This window comes from Notolepis coatsorum (assembly GCF_963971535.1).
Source record: "Notolepis coatsorum genome assembly, chromosome: 5".
Taxonomy (NCBI): Eukaryota; Metazoa; Chordata; class Actinopteri; order Aulopiformes; family Paralepididae; genus Notolepis; species Notolepis coatsorum.
Window position 1 is genome coordinate 143992242 of NC_140169.1, and position 20929 is coordinate 144013170.

Below are 20929 nucleotides of genomic sequence, written 5' to 3' on the forward strand. Positions count from 1 at the left end.
AGAGAGAGAGAGAGAGAGAGAGAGTGAGATGGGAAAGAGGAGAGACAGAAGAGAGAAACGATAGAGATGTGGTGTGGGTGGGGGTGTCTCTGATGGGTGGGGGTGTCTGATGGGTGGGTGGGGGTGTGTCTGATGGGTGGGGGTGTGTCTGATGGGTGGGTGGGGGTGTGTCTGATGGGTGGGTGGGACAGGACCAAACATTATGGCAGTGATGATGATGAAGAGGTGCAGTGGAGAGACGAAGAGAGATGAAGAGAGCAGCCGAGAATGGAGTGATGAAATAAAGGAGAGAAGGATAAAGACAGAGAGAGAGAGGGGAGCTTTAGGTGGAACTGTCTGCACAGCTGAGCTGCAGGAGGAGAGAGAGAGATTTGTGTGCGTTACTAGATGTGAGTCTGCCCTCTTCTGTTGGCACTCAATAACCTGCTCCAGCACTGTGTTCATTTTATATCCAGCCACACGCACACGCACACACACACACACACACACACACAGACACACACACACACACACACACACACACACACACAGACACACACACACACAGTTTACCACACTGCTCTGACCTTTAGATGCCAGAGGAGCTGTAAACATGTTTCACAGTCAATCATACCCCAACTGTAACACATACACACACACACTTAAATCCTCCAGACAAGAAAGGTTGAGAGAGAGAGGAGAGAGAGAGGAGAGAGAGAGAGAGAGAGAGAGAGAGAGAGAGAGAGAGAGAGAGAGAGAGAGAGAGAGAGAGAGAGAGAGAGGGAGAGAGATCCACTCATGCGTTAAAGAGCTGTTTCCACACACACACTGTGAGGTCCCAGCTTGGATCTGACTGCGGAGAAAGAGACGAGCAACAGCTGAATCGCTCACTGCTGCACCTGGCCATTAAATATGTCTGTCAAATACAGCAGTGTCATCAGCAAACAATCTCAATCCGCCCAGAACGTGTTGTTTAACTACGACGGCTGGGATCAATTCACTTTCAGCTCTCAAGTCAATTTAAAAAACGGAAATTGGCGTTTACATCCATTCAGGTTTACTCGTCAGTCAGTGGGTCGGGGGGTGATTCAAAACACGAACATTTACTTTTCGAACCGACGCCAATCGCTTCTTTTCAATTAATACACAGCGTGTCGACTTTTCACGAAACAAAGATAAAAACAACAAAAAAATACCTCCTCCTTCAGATGTCAAGATGAAGATCATATTAACCCTTTCACTACCACACTACCAAAGTGTTAACCCTTTCACTGCCACACTACCAAAGTGTTAACCCTTTCACTGCGACAATACAGAATGTTAACCATTTCACTGCCACACGACAAAGGGTTAACCCTTTCACAACCACACTACAGAAGGTTAACCATTTAACTACCACACTACAGAAGGTTAACCCTTTCACAACCACACTACGGAAGGTTAAGACCATCAAAACGTACCATCTATAAAAGTATCCCAGAGTCTTCCAGGCTCCAGATCTCTTCGAGGAGTGACGTCGTTCTCCTCGGGCCACGTCGTGGACCCGGCTCGAACCCGAGCGACAGCGCTCCGTCGTCTCATAGCGGCACGTTCAGACACGGATACGGCGAGGGAAGCACTGTGTCGCTTTACTCACGTCTGTTGACGTTTATACAAAAACGAGACCATTTCTAAATGTAGCCTATTCGAGGCTACAGAGCACTCAGAGCAGCCTATTTCATATTTAATGTGAATATATATACCTGTATTCGCTCATCCTCTACGCCTGGCGAACTTCTCGCTCAAGTTGAAAAATATGATCAAACTCGAAAGAATGCCGCACAAACAAAGCCGCGTCCTGTTCGCCTCCGTTCGGTTCACTTTCACTACGCATTTCACGCGACGCCTCGAAATCTCGCTCTTTGCGTTGTGTGTCAGAAAGTACCACGAAACCTAAAGCATAACAAATCCAGAATCTCCTGAATGTCGCGGCCGGGAAGAGACGCCTCTGTGTCGTCGGCAACAGCTGCTCATCCTGACGTTCCCGAGCGCTGGCATGACATCGGGAAGGGGGGGGGGGGGGGGGGGGGGGGGGGGGGGGTGGAGAAGGAGAATTCCTTCATTCAGGACATCTGGACATTTATCCGGATCAGGGGACGGATGATTGGACGGACGAGTGGGTGGGAGTGGGCGAACAGACGGCAAACACATGAGAAGATGAAAAGGGATGAAAGGAATAAAGGGATGAGAGGGGAGAGAGAAGAGGGAACGACGGACAGAAATATCCACCGGGAAAAGAAAGAGAGGCTGTTTTCGGCGGCACTCGTGGTTTCTTTGGCCCCGTTGGCCCGCGACCATTCCGGCTCAAACAGAGAACCTCAGTTTCCTTCTTTTGAATCCGCTGTCAGTGACGGTTAGGCTCACCGGGGCCGCGGGGCAACGGGACGGAGAGAGAGGGGAAGGGGGTCAAGAGAAAACAGGGCCTGACGGGGTAAAAGAGAGGGGGTGTGAGGGCCAGAAGACGGGGTAATTGGAGTAGACGGAGAGAGACGAGGGGACAACAGCTCATTAGGAAAGGTCAAGGGTCACGAGAGGCACAGGACAAACATGTGGGGAGAGTCGCCGCCGGGGACATTTTGCATCTCGAGTCGGGGGTTACGGTGTGAGGTCTCCGGTGGTTAAGTCAAAGGTTAAGGGTTCTAAACAGGTTAGGTTTATAAACAGTAAGGTTAGGGTTCAGGTAAGGGTTAGGTTTATAAACAACTGCCCCCCAACGACCCCAAAATATCGAGTCCCGATGTTTCGCACTTTCTTCCCGGGGGCGTCCCTGGAGACCCCCCCCCCGTGTGTCTGGGGGTAGGTAGAAGGGGTTCAGGGGGGGGATACCGGTGCTGCAAGGCCGCTGTCATGAAGACGAGTTCAGGGTTCCCACAGACACTGCTAAATGAAATTCAAGGACTTTCAAGTACTTTCCTAAGCACTATTTTTCATTTTAAAAGGGTATTTAAAAGGATACAATTCACTTTTTTAAATGCTGTTTTTTTATAGAAGAAAAAAATCCGATCCAATATTCATGGCTAAAACCTATTTCCGACAATTAGTTACACTTTAGATAAAAAAATTATATTTCTTGATTCAGAACAATTGTATCATGGATGAACAAAACTTTCAATGCGAATGGTTGATTTGAATTTCAATTACTTTTTAAGCACATTGTTAAAAAAAAAAAAAATCTGTTTTCAAGGAATTCCAGGCCTTGGCTTTTTTTGGGTCAAAAATCAAGTACTTTAAGCACTTCAAGGACCTTGTGCGAACCCTGCCAGGACCTCTCATACCACATGCTCTGGCTCCCTGCTAATACTGCATTTCACGAATCTGTACTTTTCTTTGCAGACCTCAATAGGAAGATGATGAACTGGGGCTCAGTGTGATATAGTGGCAGAGCAGACCAGAGCACTCTGTGTTCTTCATAACAACACACATCACTACGATAGGTCTACAATCACATGAAGTACGGTGCCATACTTCTATATATTTTCTAGGCCTCCGCCGTGACAGCAGAGAGAGGAAGAGAGATGTGTGTGAGAGAGAGAGAGAGAGAGAGAGAGAGAGAGAGAGAGAGAGAGAGAGAGAGAGAGAGAGAGAGAGAGAGAGAGAGAGAAAAGAGGAGAAAGAGGGGGTGAGAAATGAGAGAGGAAGGAAGGGATGAGAGAGAGAGAGAGAGAGAGAGAGAGGATAGAAAGTGAGGGAGGAGAAAGAGACTTGTGTTAAAAAAAAAAAAAAAAACATGGCACTTCCACTTCCTACCACTGAGGGCAGACTGGTACCGCAATACCTTTGTGTGTGTGTGTGTGTGTGTTACCTTCTTGTCTGTGTCGTCCTCGTCGTCCTGCAGGCTGCTCTGGTCCGGGTCAGAGAAGGTGGGACCCTGAGAGTAATACTGAGAACTCCTGAAACCATCCTTCCTCAACTTATCACACTCTGAGAGAGAGAGAGAGAGGGAGAGAGAGAGAGAGAGAGAGAGAGAGAGAGAGAGAGAGAGAGAGAGAGAGAGAGAGAGAGAGAGAGAGAGAGAGAGAGAGAGAGAGAGAGAGAGAGAGAGAGAGAGAGGAGAGAGAGAGAGAGAGAGAGAGAGAGAGAGAGAGAAAGAGAGAGAGAGAGCGAGAGAGAGGGAGAGCGAGAGAGGGAGAGAGGAATTGGTTAAAGTCAGAATTGTATCTGTATTCATTAGGGGTGTAACAATGCATCGCAATGCATCGATCCTAAGGTCGAATCGCATTGAATCGCGGTCACATTAATATTGAGTCGTTGCCTCAAGAATCGTAATCTAATCGAAGTGGGGTCAAATATTTACACCCCTAGTATTCATAGTCTTAAAAAAATGTAACACATAAACACACACACATATATATATACATCCACTACATATTTACGGTCCATATTCCATCATAACTAGGGATGAGTACCGAATTCGGTACTTTTGAGGTACCGAACCGAAACACGTCGGTACTACCGAGTATCGAATCAAGTGAGAAACCGAAAAAAAATAAAAAAAAAATAAAAAATAAATTTATAATTTTCTTTTTTTACTTTTTTTTTCTTTTCATGTCAACGTTCACACACACAATATATGCTTACCTAGGATTTGACTTGATTCAACAACAAAGCAGTCGGAGCAATGACAAGCCGAAAACTGTCGAAATTGTAGTTATTTGAAGTTTGGATTTTATTTTTTACGACTGAGGTAGGTAAATTAAATTTCTTGAGACTAAAGTACCGAAAAAAGGTACCGTTGGGTACCGGTATCGATTCACAGGTACCGGTACCGGTATCGGTTCAAATTTGAAAGGTACCCATCCCTAATCATAACACTCTATGCATGTATACTGTACGTAGGTGGATGTGGTTGTATGTGTGTGTGTACACAAATGTATGTGTGTACATGAAGACTAGAAAAGATAATCATGTATCAAATGTATAAATCATGCAAGTCTTGGGACCGCCCCTGATCACCAGGTGGGGCTGATATGTAATCTATTTAATTTCCTGTATAAAAACATGTCATTTTTTTTATGTTGTATTTATACTTGAAAAAGACCGGAAGGGTCGGTCAAAACGTTGTATCCACTGCTATTATTTTGTCAATTAAGGCTGCGGTTACACTAGGGCCATTTTCGTTTTCAGTTTTCAGTTTCAGTTTCGTTTTTCAGACCGCTACGTAATGGCAGGCAAGTTAGACATCGTTTTGTCTCCTGACCACCGAGTGATGTATATACATGTAGTACAATGCCAAAGCAGTAGGTGGCGATGTAGTTCAAACATGAAGGCCATTTTCAACCAATCAGAAAGGTTGAGCGAAGGGCGGCTAAGTGGCACAGTGGGCAAGGTGCTCGCCACTAACGCAGGAGATGCTGGGTTCGAGCCCAGCTCTCGGCGTTGCTACCGGCTTGGCTGGTCGTTCATACTAACATAATTGGCAGTATTAGGGGGTGGGAAAGCCGGTGGGTGGGGATTGGACGTTGTGGACAGCGACTCCTACAGGTCGGTTGGTGCGCCTGTACAGCAGAATCAGGAAGTAACGGGGGCAGCGTGAGCCTCCCACGCGTTACTCCTCGCCACTGAGAGATCACGCTGTGCAGGTGAAAAGATGCAACAGCTGCCTCCTCGTGTACCGGAGGGGACACGTGATGCAAGGCTTCGTCCACATTGCAGCCGACCAGTTTCGGTGAGTTTCCAAAAAGAAAACACCCTTTCAGCATTGCCAATAGAAAAAACGCGTTTTCCTGACAAAACTGCGTTTCTTTTTAACTTGGACATGCAAACGTAATCATTCGAAAATAGAACGTTGCTGTTTTACACCAGTGTAACCATGGCCTAAAACACCTTGGAGCATCAAGTGAGTTGCGAGCCCGCTTTGTTTTATGCATGTGTGTGTGTGTGTGTGTGTGTGTGTGTGTGTGGTGTGTGTGTGTGTGTGTGTGTGTGTGTGTGTGTGTGTGTGTCACAAATGGTGGGGGCAGACCTCGTCTCAGCAGCAGCCTCTGACAGCCAATCACAGCTCATACTTACTTTCATTAGCACCTACTGTGAGAGGTGTGTGTGTGTGAGTGTGAGTGTGTGTCATGTGTGTGTATCAAGAGAGGGGTATCAATTCCAATCTGTCACACACAGATGGCAGAACCACCCCTCAGTGGCATTTTCTACCATCTCTCTCTCTGCCAACGTACCCACCACTACCAGGGAATCCTTTGTCTGTTCTCTGACTCACTGCAGATCAGCTACTACTACTATTACAGATAAATTACACACTGTCTGACTGACTGCAGAATCAGCTACTGCTATTACAGACCCCCCCTGTAGATGGTAGATATTTTGATATAACTAGCTACATCTTTTTTATCTTTCAGAGTTCCGTAGATTCCTCTGTCGGATCATTAACATGATCATGAAATAGTGTTGTTAATACCGACATACTGTTGACATGGAATTAAGACAAAGAATGAATATCTAACTTTAAATTTGACAAATCGTTATTATTATTATTATTTTTTCAGCCATCCGATCAATCGGCTTCACAAGAGACTTCCCTGGACTGTATTATTCAACGCGTCGTCGTTGTTCAACCCCACGTATTGAACCCCGTGATGCAACAGAGTGCCTTGGCGATGCGCCCCCCCGATGGTTCTGGTGTGTGTAGGCGTGTGTCACTGAGACACGTCCACCTCGGAGACGCCGCTGTCGCCTCCCGCACGTCACGCTCCTCTCTCTGGAGATAATTGCGGCAGATTGTCCCTCGGAGGAGCGCGTGCATGGTAATATACCCTCAGCTAATGGGGTCTAATGGGGCCCGGGATGCATCGCCGTTTAGATGACACTCGTAGCGGCGCGGCAGGCAGGCAGGCAGGCAGGCAGGCAGACAAGGCAGAGCACTTGAGACGGCTGTGGTTGCGATGAGAAGGAGGGCCGTCGAGTTGATTGGTGTCGAGGCCCGACTTGTTGTCGCCTGTCGTCGGGCAGGATTGGAGCAGAGGTGGAAAGTAGCCGAGGGCTGATGTTCATGTGCTGTGCTTAAAGTAACTAAGTACTGATACTCAAGTACTATGGTTAAAGTAACTAAGTACTGATACTCAAGTTAAAAAAATTAAAATTAAAATAAATTCTTACCGTCATGCACTCTTACACATTGGAAAAATACAGAAATGAGTATTGAGGATAAACAAAGTTATGTTATATTGTGTATGTAGTGCTGTACTATATTCACTGCTGTCAAGTGAATCAAGTTTTTTTTCTTGTAATCTTTTAATATAAGTAAAAGTATATTCTATATTGTAATACACTAAATTATGTTATATCTAGTCAAATTAATGGAAGAACAAATATAAATGCAAGGGGGTAGGGATAAATAAGCTTAGCTTCCCTCTACTCCTTTTTTGGACATGTCTGCTAACCAAACACATTGCTCTTGACCATTTGTTTATAATTCCTTTTTTTTTAATGTTTTTCTTTTAATGTTTTTTTTATTTGTTGCTATGATTGTTTGGTTCGACGGAACAAGATATCGTGAGTTGTTTGGAGAAATATGGAGAATAACATGTCCAAAAATAAACTTTTTCATTCATGCACTCTTCCTAATACTAACATACACTCAACACCGCAGCACCCACGTTTCAGCACTGTTTGATGAACATTGTTACTCAGCTGATAGAGTTGTGCCCTTCCTGCTGACTTGTCGTACAAAACGTGTAAGTCGCTTTGGATAAAAGCGTTCAGCTAAATGAGTGACACAATGTAAATGCCTGTGCTTAAAGTAACTAAGTACTGACACTAAAGTACTGTGCTTAAAGTAGCAAACAATTACATAAGTACTGATACTCAAGTACTGTGTTTTTTGTGCAATTTTGAGTGCACTTTAGTTGTTACTTGATTTTTTTTTTACTGGGTTACTGTTCAAAGCCAATATCCTAACGTCACGGTGACCAATCGCGGCCACTCTTATTGTCTGGGACCAAATACGGCCACGCCCCACTCCCAGCAAAAAGTGGGAATCTCTAGAATGGGTTTGGGGCGTCGCTGTATACGGAAGTGGCTCTCAAGGTGACGATTAGACAACACTTTTTTGTTGTCAGTAGATGGCAGCATTGGTTTAAAATTAAAGGCTGAAAATGTTGAGAACTACAACACTGCATTTCCCAAGAGCGTTAGCACAGGCCGCAGGTCACTGGAATGTGTCTATATTCTCCGACGTGATCTGAACAGCGTTAAACGATACTGCGACCTCGGTATAGCGACCGAGAATGGCCAACTAATTATCTTAACAAAAGTGCGCTGGTAGCGTTACATATGTTGTCTAAAGGGGGACATATGGTACAATTTAAGATTCTAATGATAATCGGCATATAAAGGATAACATAGAGCATCGTTAATTTGTAAGAAACCTCAATGAAAACGGCGCAGGGTGCTATTGTTATGAAAATGTGATAGAATCCTATAAAAATGTGGACGCATTTGGCCTACGTTCCGTTACTTACTGATAGTTATTTTCATTGGTGCACAGTCTAGGGGGGGGGGGGGGGGGGGGGGCAGAGGAAGCATTTCATTGCCACAGTACATCCCACTGTTATGCCACCTGTCCATCTGTGAATGCACGTTGCACGTTTTTTAAGACTGGCAAGACTCAGCCCTGAAAACATGCCATGAAACTACATTGTCACAGCCTGCATATGTGTGTGTGTGTGTGTGTGTGTGTGTATGTGTGTGTGTGTGTGTGTGTGTGTGTGTGTGCATGTGCGTGTGTGTGTGTGCGTGTGCGTGTGTGTGTGTGTCACACCATTCGATTGAATATCGATTGTTGTCGTTTCCAGGGCACTTCAACTTGTGTTCAACAACAAGCAGTTCCCAGGGAACAACAGAGGATGATGAAGAGTAGAGCCAGTAGAACAACACACAGCTCCCAGGGAACAGATGATGAAGAGTAGAACAACAGCTAAACACACACCGTGACGTAACTAACTGGGGAACACAGGCCTCTCGGTGGACACCTGCGGTGGGGATGAGAGGGGCTTTCAGAAGGACCCCTGGGAGTGGGCGGTGCTGTGGTGACAGAGAGGGAGGGGCCTGGAAAATGCCACATCCCAGGTGGTGTGTGCGTGGGAGCGTGTGTGTGTGTGTGTGTGTGTGTGTGTGTGTGTGTGTGTGTGTGTGTGTGTGTGTGGACCACTGGACCAGGGTACTTCAATACTGCATGAAGTAACGGCAGGTGTCCGAGTGAGTGTGTCGTTTCTCAGGGATAGTAGTAGTAGTGTCTCCAGCAAGTAACATAATGCAACTACTAGGACAATAGGACAGCAAGAAAGGTGTGTGTGTGTGCATACAGTATGTGTGTGTGTGTGTGTATCGTGGTCTTCAGCGAGATGACTCAGTAACACAGCGGAGGCATCAGGTTTCATCCTCTATTGTCTTTATTCTAACCCCCCCCCCCCCCCCTCCCTCCCACTCCTTCACCCCCCCTCCTGCTCTCCTCTCCTCTGTCTCTCTTTATCTTCCTCCCTCTATCTGCTGCCACACAAGGACACATGTAAACAACAGCCCTCCACCCTGACCTACTACACACACACACACACACTGTGTACACATACACTGTACACACGCACACACACACACACACACACACTGTGTACACATGCACTGTACACACACACACATACTTTCTCTCACACACACATTTATATTTAGTCATATTTTAGATGACGCTTTTATCCAAAGTGACTTACAAGTTCTGTACGACAAGTCATCAGGAAGGGCACAACTCTATCACACATATACTGTACACACGCACACATACTGTACACACACACACACACACATACGGTCTCTCACACACACACAAATATGTCACACATACTGTACACACACACACACACAACACATCTCCCACATCTGTTCTCACACCCGAATGGAAGCTCCTTCTCTGTGAAACGAGGAACGCGTGTTCTCGGAAGTAGGTTAAGTGGACGGAACACCCCCCCCCCCCCGGTGGAACAGGTGTCAGCGGCAGCGCTTCCCGTCTGAGTCGCTGTGACTTCACGTTTGTTCGACAGCGTCTTCAAAACACGCACACCGGAGCGACGCACGCGAGAGGAGGGCATCGCACCGGAGCGCCGCCCAGCTAAACACACACACACACACACACACACACACACACTCACTCACATCATGTGTTTACGACGCTGTCAGACGCCCGTGAGCGGGACGGCTAAGTGGAGAACACAGCGGGGAGGGAGGGCAGAGCCGCTGGCATGTGGATGAAAGAGAGCGTGCAGCAGAACATAGGCTGCGTGCAGCATTTACATACGTGTGACATGACGCGTGTGAATGCATTAGCATATACATCGCAGTGATCCCAGCATACACACGCGGTATATTAGTGTCGCTGGAACGCCTTTTGTCCTCCTGTCTGGGTCCTCTCTACACACAGAGCTACGGCACTGGTCTGGTTCCATTTAGGTTGTTGTTACTGAGGCCTGTTTCGCCTGGAAACGGTGAGTGGATTGAAGTGCTGCTTCAAGGGTTGAGTCAAGCCCACAGCACTGGAGTAAGTAGGGTTGAGTCAAGCCCACAGCACTGGAGTAAGTAGGGTTGAGTCAAGCCCACACCACTGGAGTAAGTAGGGTTGAGTCAAGCCCACAACACTGGAGTAAGTAGGGTTGAGTCAAGCCCACACCACTGGAGTAAGTAGGGTTGAGTCAAGCCCACCACACTGGAGTAAGTAGGGTTGAGTCAAGCCCACACCACTGGAGTAAGTAGGGTTGAGTCAAGCCCACAGCACTGGAGTAAGTAGGGTTGAGTCAAGCCCACAGCACTGGAGTAAGTAGGGTTGAGTCAAGCCCACAGCACTGGAGTAAGTAGGGTTGAGTCAAGCCCACACCACTGGAGTAAGTAGGGTTGAGTCAAGCCCACCACACTGGAGTAAGTAGGGTTGAGTCAAGCCCACAACACTGGAGTAAGTAGGGTTGAGTCAAGCCCACAACACTGGAGTAAGTAGGGTTGAGTCAAGCCCACAACAGTGGAGTAAGTAGGGTTGAGTCAAGCCCACAACAGTGGAGTAAGTAGGGTTGAGTCAAGCCCACAACAGTGGAGTAAGTAGGGTTGAGTCAAGCCCACAACACTGGACGGTTAACCTTCTGTAGTGTGGCAGTGAAAGGGTTAACCTGCTGTAGCGTGGCAGTGAAAGGGTTAACCAGCTGTAGTGTGACAGTGAAAGGGTTAACCCGCTGTAGTGTGGCAGTGAAAGGGTTAACCCGCTGTGTAGTGTGGCAGTGAAAGGGTTAACCCGCTGTAGCGTGGCAGTGAAAGGGTTAACCCGCTGTGTAGTGTGGCAGTGAAAGGGTTAACCCGCTGTGTAGTGTGGCAGTGAAAGGGTTAACCCGCTGTGTAGTGTGGCAGTGAAAGGGTTAACCCGCTGTGTAGTGTGGCAGTGAAAGGGTTAACCCGCTGTAGTGTGGCAGTGAAAGGGTTAACCCGCTGCAGTGTGGCAGTGACAGGGTTAAGTACGGTCCTGGTTGTGGTGCACGGCGTCTCACCTCTCAACGCGGTCTTCAGGTTGACCTTGGCCTGGCGATGGAGGTCCTCCACGCAGGGCGGCCTGCTGCCCGGCAGGAAGACGTTCTCCTGCTGGTGCCACGGGGCCGTGTAGTGGACCGTCCACTTACTCTCCTCGTCCAGGTTGGACACCGCTGTGCGGAGAGAGAGAGAGACGAGAGAGAGAGAGAGAGAGAGAGAGAGAGAGAGAGAGAGAACACGTTGAGTTGAGACAGGGTCAGGTCTACACTGGAATGGAATGTGTAGAACTCGACACGGAGATAACAGAATGAAGAGAGGAGAGAAAGGAGAAAGAGAAACGGTTGAAACACACTTGGAGAAGAGAGAGGTTCGCCGGGAAAACGGGGGTTTTAAGTCAACGAAGCGCCATGTCGTGGGGGCGAGTTTTAAGACAGACTCGTCGTGGAATGAAGGAGCGGTGAACGGCGGCGCATTAGGACATGTTCTCTGAAGGTGTGCTATGTGTTGTGGTGGAACGGCATTGTTTTCACCCAGAAGCAGAGGAGGAGGAGGAGAAGAGAGGTGTCTGTGTCCTAACAACCTAGCACCTCCCTGAGATGTCATAACAGTTAGACCACACACCTCTGAGGAGGAAGGGGGAGGAGGGTGTGTTAATGGCATTTAAATATCTTTTTAAAATAGTATTATTATATACTTTTTAACTTGTATTCATCTTGGGACGATTTGAATTCTAGTACATATACAGTTATAATATACACATCCACACCTGGGAGCGCTTCCCACAGTGCAACCACAGTCGAGACTCACTTCAACGCCAGCTGTTTGGGGACGTATTCACTTCCCACCCACCCAGGTTACCATGAGCTAGTTCCTCTCGAGCCTTTCAGCCAGAAGACAACATCCAACTCAACAAGTTAATATCGGCTTCTGCTGCAGTGCATACACACACACACACACACATTTAGCTGCCGCTTTCATCCAAAACAAGAGTGTTACACTTGTAGAACTTGATTTCTTGACTTCAAGAACTCTTGACTTGATCAAGAGTGATTCAAGAGATTTATTTGTCACATGATACATACATGACGAGACATGTAGTGAAATGAAGGTGGCCACTGGCCATAGTAGTAGAGACATAATATTATTAGCATAATAAGTAGTAGTACGGTAAGTATAGTAGCATGGTGGTAGTAGGGTACATAATAGTAAAATATTATTATGACTATGAACCAAAAAAAAAAAAACGAAATGCTTTAAAATGGCAGGAAAATGAAATGAGGAAACCTTTTATTGCCCTTCAAGGGAATTTGCTTTGCAACAAAGAGAGCAACAAAAAAAGAATATGAACAATACAGCACACAGACAAACAAGACGTGAGCGTAATAAATACGAACATCATAAAGTGCTAAAAAAAAGACCAAATAATCTAAACTGGTTAAGCAGCTGAATGCTGCTGCGTGGGAGACGGGGCGTAATGCCTGGTTTGGTTCTAGTCCTAGGCATGCAGTGGCTCCGCCCTGAGGGTGAGAGTGCGTACTGCGTACTCAGACCATAGTGGGTGCAGTTGATATTTTCTGCCACTTTCCTGGTGTACTGGTCTGACATGTTTGTAATACTGCACATTGCTTCACCAGTTATTTTGTTTATTGTTATTCGCACTTACAAACATACATTCTGGAATAAAATAAGTAAAAAAGAAGAACAGTTCAAATGTGCAGGAAAGGTCCAAAAACCCAAGGGCTTATAAGCGACCTCCCCTCTTAAACCTATAAGGATAACTACACAAACCCCCCCCCCCCCCCCCCCACATTATGCACAAACACATGCGCATATCCCTCTCTCATACACACATACATACAATACAGCATTATACAACTATTATAATGTTGGGGAAAAAATTTAAAAAGACTTTACACAAATACACATGGATACTATAGACTACAGGATCTGTAGTTCTTTTTTAAGCTTACTTTTAAATATATTTAAAGTGGAACATGTTTCTATTAGATTTTGTATATCATTCCACATCACTGCACCTTGATAAACAAATGAGAATTTGGCAACAGAGGTCCTACAGAAAGGAATGCGCGTAAGTCTTTATTTCTTCTTCTTATAAACATAAAACTGGATCTGTGTCCGAGCGGCTCCTTGTGTTGTTATGTTAATCTCTGCAGACCCTCCCAACAACAAACCTGAAGGTTGGAGTTTCACTTTCACAAGCAACATCTCAACACCGTTTCAAATCATGTCAACACGACTAGGGCTGTCGAAATTAATGCTTTAACTTTGGAGATTAATTTAGATTAAAGCATTAAAATAAATTAATCTAGATTAATCTATGGAGTGAAAAATCTCCCAACGTTCTGAACTTTCAGCAGTATATATTTGCTTGTTCTTTTTTTGCATCGACTCGTGCACCTTTTTGAAAATCATCCGACATGAAGATGGAACACATTTTTGTTGTTGATTTATATTACTGGTAGTTCATACAAGACATTATCGTCCTCTAAGTCAATCTGCACTTCAACATACTGTAGGCCTGGGTTTTTTTTTTTATTTCTGTTAGCGCCGCGGATATAAGAAAGAGGTCTTTAAAGCTGAGTCAATGTTGATGGTTTTGTTGAACATTTGTATTTCACAGGAGAGAAACGGTATTCAAAGAAAGCTATTAAAAATAGTCTTTGACTCTAAATATACTCTCTTTGTGTTGATTTTACATTCATTCCATGATTTTACTCAGGTAAATATCTGTTACAAGCTTCGGTCTTAAGTAGAAAAATGCTATTTTTTATCTAGATTAATCTAGATTAATTACAGACCATTGTGAGATTAATTAGTTAATTTTTTTTTTTAAATCTATTGACAGCACTAGTAAACACACACACACACACACACAACTGGTACTACAACAAGTTACATCTGTTGTTTTCTTCAAACTGAGACACACTTCCAGAAATTCAGAGGAATACTATCATAGACTTACCAAGAGAGCGTATCCAAGCCAAAGTAGGAGATCCTGGAAAGAGGGCTACCTCCATGTCTACAAAATGCTAGTGAACCTCTCTCTACCTAACCCAGCACAACTGCATCATCCCAGCAGTCTGAGCCCCTGTCCTACCTAGTAAAAGCCAACACAACCTCACTGTCTGAGAGCATCAGGAGAAGTGTGAAGAAACTGGGGGGAGGAGGTGGGTTCCGGAAGGTGTGTGTGGTTCCAGTTTCTCACAGCCACAGGTGCAAATGGTCGTGCCTTACAGGATGTGTGGGAGCGTGTGTGTCGGGGGAGGGGTCCAATGCAGGACCATTTCCCACAAGTGCAAATGGCCCATCAGGTAAGTGTGAGAGTGTGTGTGTCTGTGTGTGTGTGTGTGTGTGTGTGTGTGTGTGTGTGTGTGTGTGTGTGTGTGTGTGTGTGTGTGTGTGTGTGTGTGTGTGTGTGTGTGTGTGTGTGTGTGTGTGTGTGTGTGTGAGAGAGAGAGAGAGTGTGTGCGGCGTGTGAATCTTCTCTCCAAAGGCCCAGTGAAAGAGGCCGGTCAGGCCAGCTTGTTGTGGCTGTTCCATGTGTGATTACAGTCCTGGGGAGGGACTGGTTGTGCTGCAGGCCACACAGTAGCTACTGCTCTGACAAGAGAACTGACCCCCTACCGTCTACATTTAGTCATTTAGCTGAACGCTTTTTTTCCCCAAAGAGACTTACAAGTTCTGTACAACAAGTCAGCAGGAAGGGTACAACTAAGCTAAGGGTCAGTAAGATTGTTGGTCAAACAGTGTCGGACTTGAGTGCTACAGTCTTGAGTGCATAGTAGTAAAGACATATTAGCACAGTAAGTAGCAATAAAGGCACGGTAGATACCTTAGTAGCAGAGTGCATACTAGTTAAAGAGGGTATATGAAGGTTAGTATTTCTTCTTTGACAGTAGTGGCAGCAGCGCTTGCAGCCTCCTCTGGGAGGAGAGAGAAGGCTTTTGTGTTTATTCATGATCTCTCCTTCATCCTTCACACCTTCCTCCTCAGTCGTTCATCCCCCTGGCTGTCGCTCTTTTCAAATGCAGAGGGAGTCCGTAGCCGAACGCTGCCTGGCGCTACTAACGCTATGTGTAGTGGAACATAATGTTGATTGGACACATTGGGTTAATGTTAATTGTTTAAGGCAGACAATTGCACATTATACACCACCAGGGTTATTATAGTTTTGTTGTTTTCATTAGTTTATTATATTATATGATATTTAAATTTTCAATTGAGTTGAAATCTTTAGTATTTATCAGGGGGGCAATATTTAACAAGTTCAGAATAAGCACATTTTGACGGCAGCTGACTCACACAGCTGTGTGTAGTTAGTGTGTAGACGACCTTCCGGTCTCAATAAACACGTGCACCAAATCGGACTAAAACTGAAGACATTTTCTGTATACTTAAAAAAAATATATATATAAATATATATTTTTTTTTACACCCTGCCATTATTGATGCCATAAAGCCATCTTGTGAGGTGCAGGTCAACAGCGTGCAGACAACTGGACAGTGTTTGTTTGTGTCGAGAAGGTCACCACGATGTGCGTGATATGGTACCAGACGTGCCGCGTTGCAGCGTGATCAGTACGATCATAATTGATTGATTGAGGATACATCACGAGGCAGAACACACACACACCTCACAAAACCCACTGTTATTATAGACACATACTGCTAAACTCAATCTCTCTCACTACCCACCACATCACAAACAAAACCGCTCCCCATGAATACAACTCAATATCCTCTTTCTCTATCTCTCTCGCTCTCTGTCTGTCTGTCTGTCTGTCTGTCTGTCTGTCTGTCTGTCTGTCTGTCTGTCTGTCTGTCTGTCTGTCTGTCTGTCTGTCTGTCTGTCTGTCTGTCTGTCTCTCTCGCTCTCTGCCTGTCTCTCTCTCTCTCTCTCTCTCGCTCTCTCTCTCAGGTATCCCTCCCCCTATCTCCCCTCAGACTGTTGGGGCTGAATGGGGCTTCAGTCAAAGAGCACAGCCAGACCAAGGACACCGGGACCATGGGCACAAAGCCTGTATTGTTTGTCCCCCTGCATCAGTCTCCACATCAGGCCTTTCACTACCACAATACCCTCCCCCCTCCTGCCCCCCCCTCTCTCTCTCTCTCTCTCTCTCTCTCTCGCTCTCTCACTCACTCTGTCCACAGGGGGATACAGTGCAGATCTTTCAGAAGTCTACTAATCCGTCCTCCCATTGCCTGTCCCTGCTCTTCAACCAGCAAACAGAGAGAAAACAGACTAATGAAAGATACAAACACAGGGAAAACAGACTAATGCAATACAAACACAGACTAATGAAATACAAACAGAGAAAACAGACTAATGAAAGATACAAACAGAGAGAAAACAGACTAATGAAAGATACAAACAGAGAAAACAGACTAATGAAAGATACAAACAGAGAAAACAGACTAATGAAAGATACAAACAGTGAGAAAACAGACTAATGAAAGATACAAACAGAGAGAAAACAGACTAATGAAAGATACAAACAGAGATAAAACAGACTAATGAAATACAAACACAGACTAATGAAATACAAACAGAGAAAACAGACTAATGAAAGATACAAACAGTGAGAAAACAGACTAATGAAAGATACAAACAGAGAGAAAACAGACTAATGAAAGATACAAACAGAGAGAAAACAGACTAATGAAAGATACAAACAGAGAGAAAACAGACTAATGAAATACAAACACAGACTAATGAAATACAAACAGAGAAAACAGATTAATGAAAGATACAAACGGAGAGAAAACAGACTAATGAAAGATACAAACAGAGAAAACAGACTAATGAAAGATACAAACAGAGAGAAAACAGACTAATGAAAGATACAAACAGAGAGAAAACAGACTAATGAAAGATACAAACAGAGAGAAAACAGACTAATGAAAGATACAAACAGAGAGAGAAAACAGACGAATGAAAGATACAAACAGAGAGAGAAAACAGACTAATGAAAGATAGAAACAGAGAGAAAACAGACTAATGAAAGATACAAACAGAGAGAAAACAGACTAATGAAAGATACAAACAGAGAAAACAGACTAATGAAAGATACAAACAGAGAGAAAACAGACTAATGAAAGATACAAACAGAGAGAAAACAGACTAATGAAAGATACAAACAGAGAAAACAGACTAATGAAAGATACAAACAGAGAGAAAACAGACTAATGAAAGATACAAAAAGGCTACAACATGCTATGTGAATAGCATGGGGGCAGGACTGCAGGTGCACGCACATGCAAACAGGCACGCGCGCACACACACACACACGCACATCAGAGGGGGATGCTGTCATAATCAATAAAGCTGATCCATGTATATTGACAGCACAGCATCTAGGTTTAGTCCTGACCCGGGCCTGCCCTCTACACACCAACACTATCAGTACATATCGACCCGCAGCTAACAAACACAGCAGCAGGCTGCGTCACAAGTGGAACAGTGGAAGTTTAAACACAGCGGTTGAACTTTTCAAACAAACGTGGCCTGTGTATGGACCCAACAAACATGGATGTGTATAATATTGATGTGTTATTATCAGTGTATGTCCTATCTGCCTTCAATACCATTTAGTCCAGAGAACCACCTAAAAAAAAAACAGCAGTTTATTGTGTTGCTAATATGACAAAAATATATCCAGTTAACCTAACCCTAACAACCGTAGCCCTATTTTCAGAAAATCCGCATAAAATACATGCCCCAAGTAAATGGAAGATTGCTCCACTTCTACAAGGTCAATTTGTATGTTCCTGGTGTCTAGGCACATCTATGGACCTCAGGGAATGTGTTCCCAGTGTCAGAAATATTGTGTCTTGTTACTAGGCTTGAGTAAATCGTAATGATGAAACAAGAGGAGGAGAATATGAATTCTAATTTTTCTTTGCATATTTCACACAGTGAATAACACCACGTTAAAATGGGGGGTCTTCAGATTGACTTACAGGTGAAAGTATCTGCCTACGGGCGTTTTTTATTCAACAGTTTTGTGTAGTGATGCGCGATATATCGGCCGCCGATATAATATCGGCCGATATGGCAGTTTTTTTACACATCGGTATCGGTCCGATATCAAGATAGGGCCGATATTAAAAAAAAATATATATATATATATTTTTTTTACATGTTTTGGCCTTAAATAGTTTCAAAATATAAGTCATTTCTGAGAATAACATAGAAAAGTAAAAAAATTAAATAAAAATGCGTTTTGGAAAATAGCTCTTTATTTGATTATCATAAAAAAGTGTTTTCTATACGAGATATCGACATCGGTAAATATCGGTATCGGCCAGAACAGCAATATTAATATCGGTTATCGGTATCAGCCACAATTTTCACTTGTTTTGTGCTTTGGCTTCATATGATGCTTCCAGAGAATAATACGGGGGGGGAGGGGTCTTCCTGAATCTTCCCTGATCCCACACTTTGAGAAAGACTGATCTGGTTTCCTGGTGCCATGTGCCCAAGGACACCCTGTAGGTCAGGACGTGGATGGATGGAGGCCCCCCCCCTCATGACAGACCAGTCTACCTTTATTAATCTCCTCGGGGGGGAAACTCGTCCTCTGCATTTTTTTTGACCCATCCTGACTATTGAGGAGCGGCGGGCAGCAGCCACACGGCGCGGCGCCCGGGAGGACCAGGTGTGATGCTGGTAGCTCGGTCAAGGACACCGGGCAGGAGGTGGTGCCCAGAGCTGGGTGGTTGAACAATAATTCAACGTTGCTTTTTTAAACACCATGTTCACGCGTCAACATGTGATCGTCTGTCTCTGTTGCACATTCAGTTGGATCAGAGGGACGCGGGAAATTAACCGGCCAATAATGCGCCGGAGGAACCCATTCACCTAACATCCTGCTTTTTACTACCTGTACCCCCCTCCCCCACGCTGCTATGATGCCTGCATTTCCCCAAGGGGATCAATAAAGGAATATATCTTATCTTATCTTATACTGATATGGGCAAAATGAGGTCGGTGAGAGGTTGACAACGGCAGCAGCGTCTCTGTGGATGTTCTGGTTTCACTACAGAAGCTACTGTACGTCGTTCACAGAGAGAGGTGCAGAGGCCAAGGTGAGGTGCAGACGTGTGGAGAGAGAGAGAGAGAGAGAGAGAGAGAGAGAGAGAGAGAGAGAGAGAGAGAGAGAGAGAGAGAGAGAGAGAGAAAACGCTGAGCTAATGATTAATACACATGTCTCCGCTGCGACAGCGGCATGCAGGTACGCACACGCACACACACACACACGCACAGGCACAGGCACAGGCACGCACACACGTACAGAGCTGATATGAATAGCCCTTAGATTTCAGATTAGAGTAAAGCCCGAGTGGCTTGGCCCGGCGTTAACGAGCTGTTGGACCGCCCTCACGTGCTGCTGCTCTACAAACTCCACACTCAGCACTGACAGCACCCTGGACTCGGGCCAAGTTTACAACACAGGTCGCCGTGCGCCGCCTTTATCCCCGACGCTCAAACGCAAAACCACTTAACGTCTAGACGACGGAGAAGAAACTGAAACAAAAACACAACAAACCTCAACTTAATCCCCTCCGAGACACAATACGAGCAGAGTGTGTTGCTTATTATTATTACTCAGTAAAGGTCGCTAGGCGGGGGGTGGTGGTAGCTGCCAGCCCCCCCCCCCCCCCCCCCCGCCCGGTGGTTACTAGGTAACAGTGGACAACAGAAAGATGCCTCTGACATCATCGCAGAGGTGGAAGGTAAGAAGAAGTGGAGTTATCCTTCAAAATAACACTTGTTATTACGAATAAACACACGTTATTAGGGACAGAGAGAGAGAGAGAGAGCTCTCGTAAGAAGGCTGGAACCAAGATACAGAGCCATGAAAAATATACAGCCGTCACAAAATGATGCAAAGAAATGTAATAAAAAAAATATATATGCAACGTCAGTTAAAAGGCACATTATAATTAGGATACTGGTTGAAAAGAGAAGATCAAGCACATCGTCTTACCCTTCCTCTTGAAGTATTTAATGACGGACTTTAACGAGGTCCCGATAAACACCATTATTCCAGTTTGTGTGTAAGTCTCTCTCCCCTGAATGAAGGTGTCCCTGTAGTGAGGCTCACAGGTAGGAGCGACGAGCGAGGTGGAGAGAGAGAGAGAGAGAGGTGGAGAGAGAGAGAGAGAGAGAGAGAGGTGGAGAGAGAGAGAGAGACAGACGAGGTGCTGATGGCGCTCCCCTGCGCTCACACTCTCCCTCTGTGGCGGCTGGGCTCAGAGTGTGTGTGTGTGAGCCTCTCCCCCCCCGTTTCTCTCTCTCTATACACAAGCTGCCCACCCCCTCCTCCTGAGGGCACACACACACACACACACACACACACACAGTGGGAGGGTGTAGGACCAGCCCCTC

The 20929-nt window shown here is 45.3% G+C and overlaps 1 protein-coding gene across 1 annotated transcript in view; it reads right to left on the reverse strand.

Annotated features, from left to right (window-relative positions):
* LOC311228401 (NHS-like protein 1) overlaps positions 1-20929 on the reverse strand; it is a 177664-nt gene that overhangs the window by 41399 nt on the left and 115336 nt on the right. The window contains 1 exon segment of the mRNA XM_084314308.1: positions 11538-11690. Coding sequence (XP_084170434.1) covers positions 11538-11690 — 153 coding nt within the window.